Below are 12,246 nucleotides of genomic sequence, written 5' to 3'. Positions count from 1 at the left end.
GCTTTGCTAGGGGGAAAACAAGCTTTTTTCAGAACGCCAAATGGTCTTTCCCGTTCGTATGCACTTTAAGTCATTGGTTAGCAAAGTCACCCGAAAGGATGCTTTATAGATTTGCCCAGCGCTCAAGAAAGGGTAGCCACTTTATTTTCTTTCAAATAAACACTACATCTTTATGACCAGAGGGTTTTAAGGGGGTAAATAATTTGGAGGCAAGTGCAGTGTGGATCTGAAAAAAAAAAAATACACCATGAGAAGATCCAAGCAAAAGTCCTCTTAATCTGAAAGAGTCAGGGATTGGGGTTCAGTGAACAAGCAAAGTCACTGCAGTTTTTTTCTCATGTTTGTTGAGTATGTAAGGTTTTAGCATGGTCATGCATCTGCCTTTCTGTACAAAAAATTGAAATTAAATAGAATACTATTACTTTGTGAACCATCTCCACAGCATCTTGCAGGAGTAAGGTCAACAACTTTCAGCACCTTTATATGTGGACTATGGCAGAAACTGATTGGGTAGGTTGACTGGTAATCAAGGACTGGCGATTGTAATGATACTAAACCACATGAAATCAAAAGCCTCATCCTGTACAAGACTGCTGGTGTATGGACTGGGAACGTCTTTGGTACTTCAGGAGTCCTACAAGTCTTTAAATGCCCCATATACAGGCTTTCCTATTAAGGTTCTTATTCAAAAAGATAGTTCGACTGTTCACCTACATACCTGGGCAGAATAAAAGAATGGAACACACCCACCCACCCAAGCGCTCAAGCCCACTCAAGAACAGTGTTTGCTGCATCATTATTGTTTGAAAGTAGATTAGTAGTGGCAGATGTAAATTTACCACTGGCAATAATACTGCCAATATAGGGTTTGGAATAGGTTTTAGAAAATATTCCCATGCTCAATCCTTGGTAGGTTGGCTGAGAGCAGGCAGGCTCAACTTCAAAGAGGTATGTAAAGCATTTAAAAACATCAGTAAATTACGAAGTACACAAAAATGCAACAAGTTATAAAAATGACCATCTTTAAAATGACACCAAAAGGGGGGGGAAATGACACTGTAGGGAACCCGAGATGGTCTTTTTGAAAGATTAAACACTTTCTAGTGCTCTGCTTCTGACCGGGACAAAGTTTGAGGCTAAACACGAAGCGGGAGGCCCTGCTCAAGATTTTACCTTCACACTTGGAAACTTTTCGGGAGGATTTCTCACCAGTCGTCGTAGAGCCTCCTGCAGCAGGCCGGATTCAGTGAGGAGCTCCTTCTGCGAGTACAAACTATAGAACACAATCCAAGGGTCTGGAATCTCCAAGATGGTCCTTGAAAGTGGGGACGACAATTCCCACAAGGAACTTGCACAACACCCTTAAAAGTCCCCTGGATACACTCCAGGCAGGGGACTCTTGGTGGAGTTTATGCAGGGAGCGCACTCTTTACTCCTCTTGAAACAAATTACATCCAGGGGGCTGTAGTCCCATGTACAAAGCTGACGCAGTCCATCAGAATACAGCGCCTGACGTTTCCAGCTTGGCGTCCCCACTTCATTCCTCTTGAAGTAAGGTACATCTAACGTGCTGTAGTTTCAAATAATACGACACGCACAGTACTCAATGCAGGGCCTGGTTGGTGCAAATCAAACCTCTAGCTTGGACCCTTCTTTCTAAAGCTTCAAGCTGATGAGAGGCACTGCCCCTCTCCGATACTAATTTGGTGTTCTTGGGGGGTCAAGCAGGAGGGCTCTCCTTTCCAATGAGGTGCAGGGCAACACTCGAGAGTATGACCACTTCCTCTAAAAGTGTCAATGGTCTCCTAGAAAGCACAATTTCTCCAAAATTGAATGTGTCAGAATTTTCAGCAGAGGGAGAAGAGCTGGCTAAACACACCTCCAGGATGGGTAATCTCCATAGTCTCCCCTGCGCCCCTCATCTGCTCATTCCTTCCTTAATCCTACCATCTGGCTTGGTTCAGAGAGCAGGTGTGAAAATGAAACTGTCCTCCCCTGCCAGTCGCCTATCACAGAATACTGTTTACGACCCCTCTGGAATCCCTATGCCCAGCGCCTTCTCCTCCCAGAAGGGCTACCTAACCCCCAGGGGTCAATTAACACCTCCTCAAAGCAGCCTGGCTAATGCAATTACTCTGGCCAACCAGGTCAGAGCACTAGAAGGCTGAATTTTGGCTTACAGTCAAAGTCTTACAACTTCCCGTCAATACATTTTAGGATAAATTCAACAATAGCATATTGTTGGTTTTAGCGATACCTTTCTACTGAGTCCTTGATTTCTTAATAAATAACTTCTTGCCATGTTAACCTATGTTGGTGATATGCAATGAGGAAATTAAAAACAGGGCAATTTGTCCACCACCTGGCTTACAAAACATCTTTTATAAAGGACCCTACCTATATCTACAGGACCTAAACGCTCCCCCCATTTGTAGAAGAAGTTTTTTATTCCGCCTCCCGCTGGTGTTACATGTTGAAGGATTTGTTGTTCTTTGGGACAGGTTCTTGCCGTAGGTTTCTCTGTTGCACCCTCTGAGGAGTTTTTCGAGTGTGCATAAATATTGCAGTGAAGTCACTTGGAGGTGGGTTGCTGTCCCGCTCTGTGTTTGGCCTCTTCCTCGAAAGGATTGCCTTTTGTGTTGGTATTGCCACCCTTGTTGCTGGCCTGGTTGTTGGCCCCAGCTTACTCCTTGGTAACCTTGCTGAAAAGTTTGATGCAAGGCTACAGGTTGGTGGTTACCCCTGCCTGCCTGTTGGTCTCCGTGAGGGTGCGGCCCTACGTATGCCTCTGACTTTTAGTGCCCCCATGGACCTTGCAGTCTCATTCTCCTTTATCAATTGGTTTAATTTGTCGTCCACAGCTGTTCCGAATAGCTGTTCACCATTGAATGGGGGAGATTAATAGGTTATTTTGTACTTCTGGTTTGAAACCTGAAATTCGTAGTCTGGCGTGTTTTCTTTGTGACCCCGATTATTATCAGTCTTCTCGATGTTTGCCGCATATAGGGCCGACTTAAAATGTGTTCGCCATGTTCTTACCCTCTTCAGCCAAGTGGCTTACCCTTCTTTGAAATTGGTCTGGCAGGTGTTTTAGTAGCTCCCCTACTTCCTCCCAGTGTTGATATGCAGGTCTGTTGATTAATGCATTCAAATTTGCGATGCGCTACTGAATTGCCGCACTTCGTTGCACCTTTCTTCCCATGAGCTCAATTCTTTTGCTCTTTGTCTGGTGGCGGCCGCACATTAGTGGGTACATTTGCTCTCTTCCTAGCTGTGGAAGGGATCATTGAGTGAGATAGCACTGATCCTCTGATGTACGTAGGATCCTTTGAGGCATGTTTGTATTTTTCCTCACCACTTGGTGTGACTGCCTTGCATGTAGCCAGTTCTTTAAAGGCTTCCTTGCCCTGGTCCAGTACACTAGGTAGCATGGGAAGGAGTGGACTCCTCGTCTGTGTAGGCAGCAAGGTCTCTAGAAGAAAACACAATTGTGTCATTTCTTCCTCTAATTGCACTCCATAAGCGTCTACTGCTTTCTTTATCACCAGATTGTACATTCCAATGTCATCTGGTGGTGAGGGCCTTGAGGGATATGTGTCTACCCCTTCTGGTGATTCAGCATAGAGATCTTGCCCCTGTAGGTCTTTTGACTCAGTGTTGCAAGATGCTGGCTATTTCGGCTATAAGCTTGTCGACGTTGAAGCTTGTTAAACACTTTTTTCGACTTTTAACTGTCCTTTTCGTGACTGGGCTTTGACGTTTGTCTTTTCTAGGGTTTTAGCTGTCTAGGAATCCTTGACAAAGGAACTGACAGACTGTTTGTCCTTGGACGCAATTGCAGCCATCAACGGTTGACGCCAAGGCTCCTTTCAAGGACTTAGAGTCACTCTTTCGTGGCTCGGCTGACTGTTTGGGTAGATGATTCTCTTACCTCCTTCCGTTTTCTTTTCAACCAAGATGACTCGGACATGCACGCCCTCTACGCATTCAGGCCCTACGGCGACGTGGTGCTCTTCGCTGAAGAGGCCCAGGTCCATGACCCTGCATGCTGTCATTTGCTCCTCTGCCTCTCTCATCCTTAAAGTCTTCGGAGCGAACGCAGAGCATGCGTTGCAATCTTCGCTTCAGTGGTCCAGCGGCAGGCAAAGGTGACAGACCTAATGCGGATCCATCTGTGTGTACTTATACCAATTGCCGCAGAACTTGAACGAGTCTTGCCCATTACAGCGCACATGGAGCCCCCTGTATGCGCATTCTCCGTAGGACGTTGAAGTTTTGGTCTTTTCATCTTCGATACGTCCAGGTTCCGACTTGAACGCCGGTACGTCAATAAAGTAGTTAGGAATTTGTTATTTTGTAGATTCTTCTCTCCAAACTTCAGGAGCGCCTTCCGTATTGATAAAGACCCAACGGCGGGGGAAAAAAAAAAACCTAGAGATGGCATCCAAGGTGGGAACTTCCGGAGGAAGCACGTTGAAGTCACATAAGGACACCACCAAAAAACATGTGTATTTGTAAAGTGCATGTTCACCCCTACGGGTATCTTGGCACTGAATAACAGATGTTAGATGCTACCCAACTCAATGGTACACAGAAGGACGCTAAATGGCGGTATGTCACAATCACAAAAAAATAAAGGGAAAAAAACCCCAGACGTACTACATTTCAGGACCCAAGCACTAGATGGCGCAATAATGCACAGCATAGTGAAAAGATTCACGCTGTAAAGCTCCTTTAATAAGGTCATTCCTACAGAATACCTGCCCCCCCCCCCCTCTCCCGGGGGGCCTAGTGGAGACCCTGGGGGTATCTGAAATGCCCATACATTGTAGTTAATACATTTTTAAGTGCCTCAAACAGCAATTGTCGAGTTTGGGCACAATTTGTATTTTAAAAGCAGTCCTGCAAACACGCTTTCTTTAAAACTAACCCCAGGCTTCGGAAGTGCCGAAAGGGTTGCTGGCCTCTAAACTGCAATGCCCTATTATATACTAGGGACGTAAAGATAGTTTCAATACCCCTGCCATATTAGGTACTAGGGTCTTATAGGAGAGGTCATGCCCATCCTAGGGATACCCTAACCCATAGTGTATGTAGGTGTTTTCACTGTATTCTAAGTGTCTTCAGCATAGCATTGGCCTGGCCCTGGTTAGGCAGAGCTCAGAGTCAGTTACCACCAGTATCAGTCAACAAAAAAGTGGGGGTGTCCAAGTCCAATGGTTGGTATGCCCACTGGTGTCCATTGTGCCAGATAAGGTCTGGTCAACCTCCTTGAGGATGGCTAGTGCAGCAGACAAAAAGGACTGCGGATACAAACACTTGTGTTTCCTTAACTAGTAGGTTGCTCAGGAAGCAGATTTTGACCTTTAAACGAAAAATGTACATGACTTTTCAGAAAACAAATTTCATATGAAACTTAATGTTGAAATCAGAACAGCATCTACTATAAGATTAGACGCTCTTTAGATTTCCAATTGCTCTAGCAAGCGAAAATTGCGAAAGGTAATAAAACACCTAGCACAGAGTGTTGCTTGCATATAGAAAGTATATTACACCTGGCTTGCAGTGTGCAGAAAGACCTGCTGTACCATTTCCTGCCATGTTGTGTTGATTTTGAAATAGAAGACTCGTAGCAAATAACTCATCCCAGCCCCAAAACCTACAATGCACCAAAACTCCAACTCCACCCCAGACAGTTTGCATTTTTCACCATCACTGATAGAAGTTAGTGTGTGGGGGAATTGAAAGTGTAACAAATGTAGTACACGTTCTTTAGCAGCCCTGCAACCTTTGAGGCGGACAAGCACATTAATGTGCAACACTACATGCTGCAAACCAAGTGTTCCAGTAACATTCCATTTGCAGCATGATGTGGAGATCACATGCTGAGAATAGACTGCAAAGTACTGAACTCTCCTTAGAAGTAGTCAAAAAGTAGAGAAAATGCTATTAACCCGTAAAGTACGCCCGTCGGCCAACGGCAGACGCGAGCACTACCGTAGTAGTCTTAATGTCAGACTCAGATGGCAGATAAAATAAAGGTGGCCCGTGTCCAAGCGCATTGTCTATCTTAAGACATTATATCCCCGCCCTCAATATGGATAGAACAAAAAAATGCCTCTCGATGTTAGGAGTGCACAGTATGCGATCTACATGTTGCAAACATGGCGATTTAATCGCGCAAAAATACCCAGTGATAGTTTCAACTTAACTACCCGAGTAATAGGAAAAAAAAAACATTTTGACAACTCACCAGGTGGGTTTTTGAGGATGAAAGTGCAGAGTTTGTGTTTCGTGTCAAGCATACCCCGGTAACCACAGGCTTTGCAGGAGTTACCAATTGTTTGCTTCTTAGGATTCACATGCTGTTAAAGATGAAGACAATTTGAGATTAGCTCATATTAATCTGTTTTAACATGCCATATGCAAACACTTTTTTTTACGTACACCCATAAAGAGTTATGGATTAACTACACAGAAACATCACAAAAAAACTAGCCGAGTGATTTACATACCACCAGTTTCCCTACAGAAGGACACATTCATTTTTGTTAGGCACGGGGCGTTTAAGTGATTTGCCCAGAATCACAGGATGTTGAGCGTCGTTGCCGAGACTAACCCGGTTCCCCCAGCTGCGGGGTAGACCGCTCTAGCCGTAAAACTACATCCGCCCCCCTTTCAGAGGTAATCTTAAAATGTCTCAACCTGGGTTGACAGAACAGGCACAGGTTAACCACCATCACTTAGCAAATACACAGCAACTAAAATATCAGTGGTGATCCGCTGCTATATCTTCAATGACTCGTGACGAATTCTAAAATTTTAATCACCAAACTCACTAGTTTGGCGCAACCACTCCCGCCCCTCCAAACAAACCACAAAGCTATACTCTCTAAATCACCCATAACAAAATACTAGTCTTATATATCACATTGGTCTTACAAGTAACAAAAAATCCATATGCTTCCTATTAATAACCTGCCCAACCTTTCCTCTCCAGACTCCGCATGGAAGCCGATCAAGACAGTCCTATCATATTCATCAATATCCTAATGCATGCAAATTTACTAAACTCAAAAGTAAAATTCAAATTGTTGACCATTAGACACGCCTGACGTTTGAATTACTGCAACCGTGATCAACGTCAATAGCCTTCTTTTAGAAATGCTAGGACATCTAGTGACCTTCCTTTGTTTCTTTCTTGTGCTGACATGTTCAGAACTCCTGTTCAATTTACTTTTTTGCTATCTTTTAGCACACATTCAATACAACAAATCACATATGAACTCTAGAAGGGTAACTGTGCAGAACAGGGATGCTTTTTTTTATCAGTGGTTCAGATTGACATCAACTGGACAACAAGAGAAAAGCTAGAGTGCTTTAATGTCACTCAGAACTCTAAGAGCCAATTCTCTACATTTTAACATTTTGCCGTTTTTAATTGTATGCTCTGCAGAGCCACCAAAACCACCTGATCCAGCTTCCAACTGTTAGGTGGGTGAGTAATGAGAGAACCCAACATTGCCTCTGTCCCAGTGCAAATAAAATTACAAGAATCTAGTCCAAAAATCTGTTCTCTGCTTTGCAGAGCTGCAACAGGCTCCGAGAACGTAGTCAGAGCAGCCTGGTATTCCTTTAGGACATAAAAGTTGTTTCCCACTGTTGCTATGTCACCGCAGATTAGACTCTTGGGTAAGTAGTAGCAAAGCATCAAAAAGGTAGACTTGACACCAATGCCATGTGTCAATCTAGTACACCTGTGAGGGGAAGGCTTCGTGGGCCCAAGCAAGAGGTAGAGGACAGAATGCGGTCCCTCAGGCACACATGGTTATAGACTGCGGATAAACTAGCCCTACGCCCTTATCCCCTCCACTTTCGCGCTAGGCCACTCACTATCATACAAAGGTCAGCACTACAAAAATACAACAAAAAAACCATAACAAACACTAGAGTTTGGATTTTTCAGTCACGACCAGGTTTGTAATTTAACTGCTCTTCTCAAGGTATCATTTTCAGGAAGCCCGAGTGCCTAACCTGGAATGATGGAAGATGTGACCTCAGGACCCTGAAGGGGGATATGCTATTTTTACAATGCTTACAACTATGTGCAAGACTTAGTTTTCCTTTTATTTCCAGGTTTTTATTTTTACATTCTCTGTAAATTTGGTCTTATAGCCCTCCTTTATTTTGACGAGTTTGCAAGGGAAAAAGTATGTTCCTGGGATGGTACATTTATTAAGCATTTTTAAAAATGGAACAAGGACACAGAGTTCGGAAAGAACCACTGAAAGCCCCAAGTGCCAGGACTTTGTTTCAGTGAACGGATTTGGGGCTAAGAGGTTTTTGAACTCCTTTTGGGAGTAAGAAACTCGTTAGTTAATGCTTCATCACACCAAGTTGACCCAGCTGATTTCCAGAGGTGGAACACTAAGTCACTTTGTTGCAAACACAATCACACGTATTACTCTTCTAATCACAATCGCGTTGCAATGTATACAGGCCAAATAATTTGTCATGGTTACCTCTGATCTCTGCACTCGATCGAAGCAGACTATTGATTATTGCTGGGTCAATCTAGAGTTGCACAAAATATAATTTTGATTGGCATGGACAGTGTGCAGCTTTTGGAGGGGGCAGGGCGGCTGGTTGAAGGGCGAGAGCGTTAAAAATGACAAAATGTAGTACCATCACTAAATGTGTTGAATTATGCAGCATTATTTGGTTTTTGACACAATGTACTCAACCCTAGAGCATATTTTGGCCCTACCCATCAGCATAATTCTAGTTGCCCCGTTTATTATACATCTTGCAAACGGTGCTGCACTGGGGGGCCCACGATTCCTGCATTTATAATTACGATACAAGTACAGGTGGGGCTATCAGATGGAAAGCTTAAATCACCCTTTTCTACAGTAAGCCATGCCTGTGTGAGCTTATAAACTCACATTAAATATGCCTATCGTTGGACAGTTTCAGTTTAAATTCCTTCACAGATCCTTCCATTAAGGGACTACAAAAAGAGGGTGACTAGGCGCACATTCAGGTCCAGCATACAAGCTCCAAAAGTTGACTTTTAATCTAAAGGGAATGCAGTTCCTAGCTCTGGGGCAATGGCCCTCACACACTTAAAAGGGTGTCATGATGCAGCCCAGCGGGCTTCCTCATGGGTGCTCCTCACCAGAGCGCTTTTGATTTAGATGCTGTACGTTGAGTATGAGTGGCAGGTCTTCAAATGTGAATCAGGGTAGTTGGTGTGGTGTGAATTAAAATTAACTATGGGGTACAAGACACATTTTAATCCCAGTCTCCTTGTTATGGTTAAAAACAGTGATAGACTGGATGCAGATTTAATGATCTAGTCCAGCTCATAAAATTGCACGAACACACTGGAAATAGTTAAGAGCCAAGTAGAAATGGAGGTTAACTGAAAGCGAGCCAATGGCGCACTAAAGTTTAATGGCATCCCCGCAGCCATAAGGCACTTCTCCAGTCTTAATCAAATTCTTGGTGTCTCTGTACCAGATGGCTGAAGAGTCTTACTCTTTGTACCCGTCCACAAAAAATAAAAGCGGGGAGGGGGACAGGACACGCCCAGAGAACTTCAGGCATCCTGCACATGGAGTCCTCTTCGCCTTCCTCCTGTAAATACCGGTCTCAGCATCTCAATTAATAACCTACCGGTTTGCAAACTTCACTCTTTATCACCCCCAGGAAACGATCTCCCCTTCATCGAGCAACTAATGGAAATAATCTCTGGCAATGTTGAATCAGCCGTGTCCCAAATCTTCCTTGGCGATTTCAACCGTCACTGGTCTAACCCCAATGACCAAGCTGTAACGTGCCTTAAATCATTCTAAACTGATCAAGAACGGATTCAGCACTGTGACCGACCAACCTACTCGTAATCAAGGAGAAACTATCAACGCTGAAAAGACGCCCGACAGCATCCACTGGCCTTATTTGCCACGTGGCGCCAGTGTGGATTTTGGATTTGGGGACAGATCAATAGCATCTATACGCTGTCTTTATAGCGCTCGCAGCGCCTCGGGTCAACACGACTTCCTCCTCAATGGTCCTTATAGCAACGGGAACCCGCATGGGGTGCCCTCTCCTTTTCACCTCTACATGGAGCCCATGGCGCAGAGAGTAAGGGGGCGGGTCACAGGGATCGGCCTCAGAGCGGACACCCAAACGATTAGCCTCTATGTGGATGATCTTATCCTGTCCCTGACAAACCAGTCCATCTCGCTCAGGTCCCTACTTGAGGAATTGCGGGCGTTCAGGGAAGTATCGGGATTCAAAGTCAATCTTCAAAAATCTCAGATCTTGAACCGATTGACCGCCCCGCCCGGCATAGCCACACTGCAAGCACAGGTCTCCTTTGCGTAGGCAACAGAGACTATACGATACCTAGGCATCCTACTGGCAAGAGGCTGCCTCTGGTTCAGAACAAATTCCCGGCAGTGTGTGGCCATCACAGATTACTCGCTTCAGGGCGTTCGCGGCTCACACCGGCCTCCAGCTTAGATTCCTCCTTTATTACATTGATTAGCGCTTAAGATTTACTTCTGATGCCATACCTTAATGACTCACGGCATAATAAATTTGGATTGGATTCATTATGACTAGCCGGGTCGGAATTATAACCGGTGATGGGATTGGAATATCGTATCCATTTCGTCACAGCAATGAAGTCATCGAGGGTTAACACCCCAACGATGGAACATGTGTTGGCTAGACCTAGTTTTATCTTTAATAAAGAAAATACACTAAGCGACATTACTTGCCTCAGTCTATTCACCTATGATTACTCGAACCTTCATACTACTTTAAGGCGTGTGCATAGGAATGGACATTATTCCTTTCAGACCCTTGGGTCCCACTCTAAGGTTTAGGGGTTTTCCCTCACCTGTGGCACCGTAAGAATTATTTGTCGATTTACATTACGGTATTCGACTAGCGCCGTTTTTTCCCGTGTGAATTAACACCCGCGTTTTGTTAAAGGCCAAATGTTTGTTAACAGTTACTGGTTGAACACTTGGTAAAGAGAAATTTATTCTCCTTCCTGGAAGTCATAATTAAAATAAAAGTTTTGTGAAGTCATTTTCAGTTCACAGTTCCTGCGAAATCATCTGAGGCTCTAAGAAATGTGCAACTCTCTAGTTCAGCCAATGAAACACTGCAAGCTTGCCATGATTACACCCCCCCCCTTATTGGTCAGACCGCAATGTTACATTGAATACCTTGCACCCAGGTGTGCTTTCCTTCCACGCTATACCCACTATATCAAATGCCCCCCACCCCAAATTAAGCCTCTGCTTTTCAACAGCTGCTTACCAGATCAGTTTCAGGATTATCACATTCAGGACAGAGAACAAATTTCTTAATGAATCCATCCAACATGTCTTGCAGCTTGTTCGACTCATGAGATCCATTGACAATGAAACGGTCGTTCTTAACATCAAACTGTGTCTGAGCTCCCAGCTCACAACCAAAATACTTGGTGGGATCTTGAAGAGAAAAAAAAATGCAAACATTACAAGAAAGGGAAAGTTACCTGCAATCCCAAATTCACATGGGTATCTGAATTCATAAACAGCCTAACACAGATGTAGGAGCTATAACCACATTTTACTAGGCAAACCTAGCAACATACAGTTTAATATTTAAATGTAGTTTAAAAATAATTAAATATCAGTAGTTAACACAGGAAATTTCTTTGGTTGAAAAAACCCTTTTTAAAATGTTTGAAAAGTAAAGAAAGCAGAAAAGTTTAGATATACATCAACCGTTCAGTTTAAGAAAGAACGTACTGTTACGATGTTAACTTTCCTTCATTTCCCTCGCTCCCCTCCCCTACCGTCCCCTTGCTATTATGTCCCTTTTCTGCTTCCGTCCCCTTCCTGTCCTTCATTTGCATAAATTACGTCAGAGGCTGATCCGGCTTCTGACAGTTGTAGGGACGGTTGACAGTTGGATCTGTCATTTGATTGAGCTGGTGATCGGGCCCTCCACCCGGTGTGTCGTGTAACTTATAATAAAGAGACATCTTTAAGAAGTACCTGGTGTCATCTTTACAAATTGGCGACGAGGACGGCACGCCGGCGAACCCACCACATGAGAATTGATAAGAATTAATCTTTATGGTGCTGAGGTCTCTCACATGAAGAATACGAGTGAGGAAAAGGAGGAGCCTTCGTAATTCCAGCAATGCTGATATTGAGTGAGTTGATTGTGAAATCCCTT

The 12,246-nt window shown here is 44.0% G+C and overlaps 1 protein-coding gene across 2 annotated transcripts in view; it reads right to left on the bottom strand.

Annotated features, from left to right (window-relative positions):
* The window catches only part of EIF5 (eukaryotic translation initiation factor 5), a 65,686-nt gene that overhangs the window by 36,000 nt on the left and 17,440 nt on the right, over nt 1-12,246 (bottom strand). For both annotated transcript variants that reach the window (XM_086937852.1, XM_086937853.1), the window contains 2 exons: nt 11,338-11,510; nt 6,254-6,365 (listed from right to left, as the gene is read on the bottom strand). In XM_086937852.1, the coding sequence (XP_086793978.1) occupies nt 6,254-6,365; nt 11,338-11,510 (285 nt within the window). The remainder of the gene's footprint in view (nt 1-6,253; nt 6,366-11,337; nt 11,511-12,246) is intronic.

Source organism: Lissotriton vulgaris, chromosome 9, assembly GCF_964263255.1.
Source record: "Lissotriton vulgaris chromosome 9, aLisVul1.2, whole genome shotgun sequence".
Lineage (NCBI taxonomy): Eukaryota > Metazoa > Chordata > Amphibia > Caudata > Salamandridae > Lissotriton > Lissotriton vulgaris.
The sequence above is the reverse complement of the archived record's forward strand: the minus strand, read 5'-3'. Positions and strand labels throughout refer to the sequence as shown.